Here is a 9,060-nt window from a genome sequence, read left to right as displayed (position 1 = left end):
TTGATGTCTGCCCCCACTGTGGGCCCGACTCCTGGTAGCCAGAAGGTCCTTCAAGTTTTGGATAAGTATTGTTTCTTTTGGATATGATTTTCACTTTTTGGTATGGTTTTTGACTTTGTTTGTGATTTTGTGTGAGTTTTTTGAGGGGGTTTGGCTGGCAGGGTTTGTGTGGGGGTCGCTCAGGTTGTTTGTGTTGAGTTTCATTTACTCACTTTGATTGTTGATTGGTTTGATTTCTGCACACACAGGGCGCTCGATGATGGTGTGCGGGTGGAGGCTTATGGCCTTGACCCAGAAGTGAAGTGTCGGAGCTGAGCTCCTATCACTGAGGGTTCACACTGAGAGCGCCCTATAACATCATATAATGTGACATGTTCTTTGACATATTACATTATATTTGGTTTGTAAGTTGTGAGCCAAGTTAGACACTTTGAGCTTCCCCCTCACAGACCTTGATGTGACTTGGTTGCCTTCCTTGGATAACGTATTACAACAGGGAATGATTATTGTGATATCGTCAGTGTAGCTAAACATCTTTAGGCCCAATTTGCTCATCCAGGCCCAATGAAAGAAGATACACATTAAAGAGTGCAGGAGAGTGAGGAGCCCTGTGGGACACCAAATGAGTTTTTCCAAGCTACTGACAATAGTAGATCCTTAAATTTAACCTGGTAAATTATTGATTCCAGGAATCCTTTAAACCATGAACAGACTTTACCCTGGATTCCTAAAGAATCCAGAAATTCAAGCAATTTACAATGGTCGACTAAATCGAACGTGCTACTCAAATCAAACTGAAGCACCAGTGCACTACAACCTTTACTCAAAAGATTATTTAAGTCGCCAAAAGTTAAGCTATTACCGGCTCTGTGCTATATTGGGATCTGAAACCTGATTAAGAATCATGCAACAGGGAGACTCTCAAAAATTTCTATAAGCTTATGGTCTCCAAAAAGTCTTTTGTTAACTTAATAGCTATCATATCATAGGGCAGTCAGAGACACCTGCCTGGAAACTGCTATAACTCAATAAGTAAAAGCCCTGTGCTCCTCTTCCAGAGATCATAAGTTCAAATCCCAACCAGCTCCCCAGCACATATTTTAATTGTGGCATTCTACCTTGCAGGTGCACCTTGATGATCTCACAATGAGGTCACCATTATGCAGCTGCAAACCTCCATTTGCAACGAAGTAGAAGCCATGCAAAGGTCTACTCTGTATCTGTTTTTTTTCTGTTTTTAAACTTTTGCAAATGAAGTAAGGTATACAATCTATATATTTTTGTCATGTGCTTTCTTTGCTTTCAAGAATGAGCTGATTGGAGCACTGTTTAGTCAGAAAAAAGGTAGCCTTTTAGCAAGAAAATTAAAGCTATGTTTTTCATGTGCTATGCTTCAGTTAATGTATCTTTTCCTCTAATTAGCAAATAGCATTGCTGTTTTGTCCACAAAAATAGGTTTTGCATGCAATATATCTGTTTTGATGTGCCCTGTTTATGTGGTGCCTTATTAAATGTTTCTTGAGCTTAATAAAGCAAAAATAAAACCCCAGAGAGCTATTTAGCAGATCACATTAAGGACATCCAAACTGCCTAAGTTCCAGAAGAACGCCAAAGAGTGCCTAAGTTTCGTCCGTAGAACTCAGATCTATTTGAAGCCCAAACTAAGCTCAAAAGTAGACCTGGTTTTCATTTGCCTACAATATAGGGATGATATGGACGACCTATGGAGTTCTTTTCTGATTAATTTTATTGTAAACTGCCTGCCTGGTATATTTTTTATACGTGGTATATATGCCTGTAGAGGCATTTGTGCACTTATTTATCTGTGCTATAGCATGCAATCACTAATTTATATTTTACCATATAGTACTGTAAATGTGTTCAAATTAAATACTACTGTTTAATAGAAAGTGAGTGCCATAGTATTTTATGTGAACTCACTATTTAGCCTGGCTATCAATTCAAAGTACTTCATTATTATGACACACTAAGGGGCATTGTAGAACTAATTGTTCAGATAATAAGAGGCTGTTTACAATAGGTAAATTAAATATAGATGGAAGACTGGAGAGAGGATAAACTTTGAGTGGGCAGACAGAAAAAGTGGAAATATACCAGATGTAGTGAGGGAATGGAAGAAGATGAAAAGAAAGTGGGAAAAGCACAAATGGATGAAAGAACAAATGGAAAGAGAGGACAGGCAGGAAAGAAAAACTAGGACCAACAAACGCTTGGAAAAGTGAAAAATACATATAACAAAGTTAGAGAAAAAAGTGTGTTATTTTGAATTTATTAAATATGTTAGCTTTGGGAAACATATAGAGGGTTAGCAGCACCTATATAAAATATAGATATCTGCAATGCACGAGGAAATGCATTTGTTTTTACTGTATTTCTGCCTAGTTTGATTCTGCATATTTCTATTTATGATTTGTGATCCCTTGTTACATTACATTACATTAGGGACTTCTATTCCGCCTATACCTTGCAGTTCAAGGCGGATTACAAAAGAGCTAACTGGACATTTCCAGTGAAGTTACAACAGTTTTGGGGTTTGTTTTTTTTTGGTTACAAGGGAGGAGATTAATTCCGGAAGAACTTGCAAATTGGATATTAAATTGACTGTACGTTACTGTGTGATATAACAAATAGATTACAGTTAGAGTACAAATAAGATTACGTTACATTTCAGGGATCTGAATACTTGGTTGGTGTTTTGGGGAGGAAGAGATTATTTAAGTGGAGGTTTTGGGGGAGAATTTATCTAGGAGGAGGGGGAAGGGTTAGGTTAAGATATCTGGATAAATTTTTTGAAAAGTAGGGTTTTGATTTCTTTTCAAAAAGTTTTGAAGTCGCCCGGTGCCGTCAACAGGTTGGAGATGGAGTGGTTAAGTTTTGCTGCTTGCGTCGCCAGAAGGTTATCAAACATCTTTTTGCACTGAGTGCCATTGAGTGGAGGGAAGGCAAAAGGGTTCAGAGTTCTTCTTTGTCTTGAGGTGAGGATCTGGTTTAGGCGGTTGTTTAGATAGGGGGGGCGGAGCCGTTTAATGCTTTGAATAATAGACAGTAGAATTTGAATTGAATTCGTGCTTGCATAGGTAGCCAGTGAGAGTCTAGGAAGGCAGTTGTAATATGATCATATTTTCTCAGGGAGTAGATCAGTCTGAGGGCAGTGTTTTGTATAGTCTGAAGTTGTTTTATCATGTTGGCAGGACAAAGTAGATAGAGGGAATTGCAATAGTCCAGTAGACCTAAGACTAGGGATTGGACAATTAGCCTGAATTGTGCTGGGTCGAAGAATTTTCTTATTTTACATAGATTTCTCATAATTAAAAAGCTTTCTGGGATGCTTTATTGATTTGGGACTGCATTGTGCAGCATCTGTCTATTGTTACTCCTAGGAGTTTGAGTTCGGGCTGTATTGGGTATTTGGTGTTTTTAATTTTCAGTTCTGTAATGGTGGGAGTTTTGGCCTTTTCGAGCAGAAGGAATTTTGTTTTATCTGAGTTTAGTTTCAGTTTGTGGTCTACCATCCATTTTTCCACTGCATCTAGGGTTATTTCCAGTTTTGCTGTAGTGGTGGGCTCTGACGGGTCGAAGGGGAGGAGTATGGTGATGTCATCTGCGTAGCTGTAGGATGTAACATTTAAGTTATCTATAGTGGCTGCAAGGGAGGAAATAAAGAGGTTGAAGAGCGTAGGTGATAGAGGTGATCCTTGTGGAACTCCGCATGGGTTGGACCATGGTTCTGATTTGATATTATTGGACTTTACCCTGTAGGTTCTTGATTTGAGGAATCCTTGGAACCAATTGTAGACCTTGCCTGAGATCCCAATGGCATCAAGTATCTATAGCAGTATGGAGTGGTCGACCAGGTCAAATGCTGTGGAGAGGTCAAGTTGGATTAGCATCATCTTTTTGCCTTTGCTAATTTGCTGTCGAGCTGTGTCTAGTAGTGATACAAGTAGTGTTTCTGTGCTGTGGTTGGTTCGAAATCCTGATTGTGAGGGGTGAAGTAGGTTATGGTCTTCCAGGTAGTTGGTGAGGTATTGTGCAACTAGACCTTCTATTATTTTAACGTATATTGGTATTGAAGCGATTGGTCTGTAGTTGGAGGGGTTATCTATTGGGCCTTTGTGGTCTTTCATGATTGGGGTGATTATGATCGCTCCAAGGTCTTGAGGGAATTGACCTTCTGTTAATGTGGTTTGAATCCATAGCATGAGGTTGGCTCTGAATGTGGTGGAGGAGTTTGATAACAGGTAGGTGGGGCAGTTATTTAGGTCGCAAGAAGCTTGGCTGTATTTTTTGTAGAGTCGATTCATATCCGACCAATGTAATACGGGGAAGACTGTCCAGCTTCTGTCTGCAGCGATGGCTTCTCCTGTTGAAGGGTTTGTTGTTATCTTGTTGAGGTGGGTGTGAGTATTGTTGAATGCGGTTCTGATCTTGGTGATCTTATTTTTGAAATGATCTGCTAGTTGGATAGCTGTCGGTGGGTGGTTTCCTTGTGTAGCTAGGTGAGGTTTGGTGTCGGTGAGATTCTTTACTAGATTGAATAGCTTTTTTGTGTCTAGTGTTTCCGTGCCTATCATTTTGGAGTAGTAGGCTTTCCGTTTTTCATTGAGTTTGTTCTTGTATTGGTTGATTTGAGTTCTCCATGCTGTTTTTGTGTGTTCTAGGCTCTTTTTTTTCCATTCTCTTTCTAGTTGTCTGCAGAGCTTTTTTAGTTGGAGAAGTTCAGTGTCGAACCATTTGTCTGATGGTCTGTATTTGCTGAGGGTTTTGTGTTACTGAGGTGTAGTAATCTGTCCACATGTAGTTTTTTGTGTAGAACTTTATACAGTAGGTGTTCTAGGGCCCATGTAGTATTAGTACTGTTGCCTATTCTTAGATAGGTTCATGCTATTTGAATCATAGGAATTAGTGCTACTGTTGTATGGTAGGTCTGCTACATGTCCGCTGTTAGGATTTTTCAGGTTTTGTACTATTTCACATTGTCCCTGGTCTTGCAGACATTTACAGTATGTTGCTATTACTCAAATGAGATGAAAATTGGAATATATTTTTTGTTTGGTGACTTCCATGGAGAAATGTGCTAGTTCTGATCTGCACCTGTTTTTGGGAGGAGATAGGGTTTTCGTGGATGCGGAGCATGTTTCATAAGAACTGCCATACTGTGTCAGACCAAAGATGGTCATGGATGATGCTTGCATATGTGACACACTGCATGTATCAGGTGTGTCCTGACTGGAAAAAAATGTTTTCTTTGGTCTAGGACAGGGGTGGGCAATCTTTTTGGCTTGTGGACCACAATGGGTTCTTCAATTTGACAGAGGGGCCGGTCCAAGAGCATCCCTCTGTGCAGAACCCTTGCCCAGCTTCTATCCTTCCCTCCCTCATGCAGCAGAACCCTTGCCCAGCTTCCATCAGTATCGTGGCATACGGAAGGCCCCGATGAAAAGGCCACGAAGCAGCCTGTTTAGAGTGCTGCTGGCCCAACACTGCTCTGGAGGGAGATATATAGGGCTCACGGTTAGTGGGGTTCGGATGGTTGGCGGGCTGGATTAAAAAACTAAATGGGCCGGATATGGCCCACGGGCCATAGTTTGCCCATGTCTGGTCTAGGATGCGATTTCTTTTAACTCTACAGTATTTTCTGCATTACATAGCGCTACAGTACATAACTCTACAGTATTTACAGCATTACATAGCTCTGGTGGAGAAAGTCTGGTGGGTGATATTTATCTTTTGCAGATTCTTAAGAAGATATTTAATGTAACACATTAGGAGGGTTTTGAATTCATTGTGTCATCATCAGCTGTCTGGATTTCTTATGGATTTCTTTAATACACACACACTCATTTGTAAATCTCTGTGAAATTTTTGAATACAGCAACAAGTTAAAAGTATTTTAAACAAACAAATTTGAAAGATTCAGGGAAATATCCACTGGAGAAAAGGAGGACAGAGGGTGAATACCATTTTTAAAAAATCTGTTTGGGAGTTTGTTTGGTATTTTTAATGTTAGATAGCAAATTAAATTCTATACATAATTTTATTGATTATAAGTAGCTGGTGGGTAAAGAGCAAAAAAGTAACTGGACAAGGAGTGGTACTTCGTTTGAGGCCTTAGCCTTTCCGTACTCTTTAGGACTCGAAATTAAATATTCTCTAAAGCTCCAAACTGTCCTCTACCCCTAAAATAAGGACGATTGGTTTTCAAAAGCTACGTTGAGGAATATTTTGAAAAAATAAAGACCATCAAAGACATAAAACTCCGCCGAAATTCACAAACTGGACTGAGAGAAGTCCTCTGCAGCAAACAAAACAAAGTGCTTGCTTTTAAGCAAAAAATAAAAGCCTGCGCCTGTAAATGCAAGAAAGTCAATTCCCAGTTTGGATTAGAATGATCAGCTCCCAAACTTCTAGAAAATCAGTACTATTGAATTAAGACATTTTCAGCAAAAAAAAAGCTCCTCATGAAGTCGTGACTCATAGTGTAATCCATGGTCGCCTTGTACAGTTCATGCGCAGCCAAACCAAAGCAGCTCCAACTGGAACCGAGAAGTCTGTGGCAACTAGGAAGCTTCGAACAAACAATCCAAAGGCGGGCAAGCGGGGTCTACCCCCGGTAATGCTCGCGAGGTTTGCACGCTCCTTGTCCTCGCGATGCCGGGCGCCATTCCGTGTGACGTCAGAGTGTATTGTTGTGAGGGAACGGAGCATCCCCGAGCTGTCAGCTGCTGAGCGCTGCTGCGACCGTGCGCGAGCCTCCGATTGTGCCCGTGCCCGGCGTCGCCCCGCGCTATTGTCCGCGTTCGAACCCGAAGGCCCGTGGAATCCCCACGTCAGAAGAACCATCAATGAGATGCAAACATGAAAGACAAGAGGAAGAAGAAGGACCGCACCTGGGCCGAAGCTGCCCGTTTGGTAGGTGCCGCTCCGGCGTACATTGTCTCGTGCGCCCCTCTTTGTTGTGATATGAATTATTGGTACTTGTGAGGTGCCTCGCCTCTGCAGTCTGTGTGCAGCATGAAGTCGGCTCCGGGCAGCCTTGGCTGCACGGGGAGGGCTGCAGTTAGTTGCAAACAGCACTTTTGCGGTTTATTGGTCTCTGCGTTTCTTTATCTTCTTCTTAGGTGCCTTTTTTTCCTTAGGTTGTTGCAGCTTCGCAATAATGTTACTAACAATTCAGAAACAATGTAGCGGAGGTTTGTTCTCCAGTTTTTCTTCGTATTAACACAACACCTAGTGCGCGTTGTGGAGTTCTTGCCTGGTATTTCTGTGCAGTATGCTTCTCTTAGGATTTCGGAATTTAGCTTTTGCGCTGGATCTGCTGTTGCACGCATTACCCAGGCCTCATATATTATTAAGTCGAGGGGTGTTAAGTGTTATTAAAAAAAAAAAAAGAGTCCTGTGGATCAGGGCCAGTATTGGACATAGTGGAACCTAGGGCAGCAATTTAAAAGGTGGTCCCAAAGTTCACCAGCAGGGTATTCCGTCCTCAACTTTGGTCAAGTGAGGGGGGAGGGGGGAGGGGACAGGTTTGGTGTAGACAGAGCAGTTGCCTGCATGCCCTATTCTCTAGCCCCTGCAACCCCTACTAGTCATGACTCTGGGCATAAATATTACCTTGGTCCCTTTAGGCCAGTGGTCTCAAACTTGCGGCCCACCAGGTACTATTTTGAGACCCTCGTAATCACAAAAATAAAATAAAACAGTTTCTTGATCATGTCTCTTTATCTATAAATTACAATATTATTTTTAAGGCTTAGCCAAAAGGAAAGATTTATAAACTATAAAGAGTTTTATCTCATGCAAAAATTGTCATTTCTTTAATAAGACGTTAACTATTTTTTCTGAGGCCCTCCAAGTACCTACAAATCCAAAATGTGGACCTGCAAAGGGTTTGAGCTTGAGATCACTGCTTTAAGCCCTGCCCTTTCATACAACTAAATTTGTTTCAGGCACAAATTTAGGGGCTGACGCTCAAAAGCTAATGCCAGGATTAAAGCCAATTAGGCGCTGATTCTATCCCACAAACTTTCTTGAGCCGCGGCACACTAAACGTAGTAGCCACGGCTCAAGGCACCCAGAAGTATGTGGCTGTCACAGTGATGATGTCACGCACATATGTGACATCATCACAATGACTGCGCATGCATGAAGGCCCTCCAGACATGCCCTAAGATGCCGGGTGGGGGTGGGGGGTGCCAGCAAGGAAGAGGGCTAGAGAGAAGGAGAAGCGCTGGCACCGGCTAATTGTCTACAGCAGTGTTTTTTCAACCTTTTTACACCCATGGACCTGCAGAAATAAAAGAATTATTTTGTGGGCCGGTAAACTACTAGGACTAAAATTAAAAAACCCTGTTTCCGTCCCATCTGCGCGAGCTCGGTCACCTCAGTAACTATAGAAAAATAGACAAATATAGTACAAAATATAGACAGCAGATATAAATTCTCAAAACTGACACATTTTGAGCACTAAATTGAAAATAAAATCATTTTTCCTACCTTTGCTGTCTGGTAATTTCATGAGTCTCTGGTTGCGTTTCCTTCTGTCTGTGTGTCCTTTCTTTCATTTCTTTCTTTCTGCACTCAGGCCCAAGAATTGTCCCTTTCTATTCCCTCCCTCTTTCCTTCCTATGTCCTTAGTGCCCCCAGTTCCTCGTTCCTATGTCCTTAGTGCCCCTTCCTGTCTTTAGTGCCCCCAGTACTTCCTGCCTATGTCTTTAGTGCCCCCAGTGCCTCCTTCCTATGTCCTTAGTGCCCCTTCCTGTCTTTAGTGCCCCCAGTACTTCCTGCCTATGTCTTTAGTGCCCCCAGCGCCTCCTTCCTATGTCCTTAGTGCCCCTTCCTGTCTTTAGTGCCCCCAGTACTTCCTGCCTATGTCTTTAGTGCCCCCAGTGCCTCCTTCCTATGTCCTTAGTGCCCCTTCCTGTCTTTAGTGCCCCCAGTACTTCCTGCCTATGTCTTTAGTGCCCCCAGTGCCTCCTTCCCATGTCCTTAGTGCCATCCTGTCTTTAGTGCCCCCAGTGCATCCTTCCTCAGTGTTCT

At 42.1% G+C, this 9,060-nt stretch overlaps 1 protein-coding gene across 1 annotated transcript in view; it reads left to right on the top strand.

Moving 5' to 3' along the window:
- The first annotated feature begins 6,265 nt into the window (after positions 1-6,265).
- The window catches only part of ASXL3 (ASXL transcriptional regulator 3), a 326,363-nt gene continuing 323,568 nt past the window's right edge, over positions 6,266-9,060 (top strand). The window contains exon 1 of the mRNA XM_033934243.1: positions 6,266-6,933. Coding sequence (XP_033790134.1) covers positions 6,880-6,933 — 54 coding nt within the window. The 5' untranslated portion in view covers positions 6,266-6,879. The remainder of the gene's footprint in view (positions 6,934-9,060) is intronic.

This window comes from Geotrypetes seraphini, chromosome 2, assembly GCF_902459505.1.
Source record: "Geotrypetes seraphini chromosome 2, aGeoSer1.1, whole genome shotgun sequence".
NCBI lineage: Eukaryota > Metazoa > Chordata > Amphibia > Gymnophiona > Dermophiidae > Geotrypetes > Geotrypetes seraphini.
Note: the sequence above shows the minus strand (reverse complement) of the source record. Positions and strands in the feature narration are given on the sequence as shown.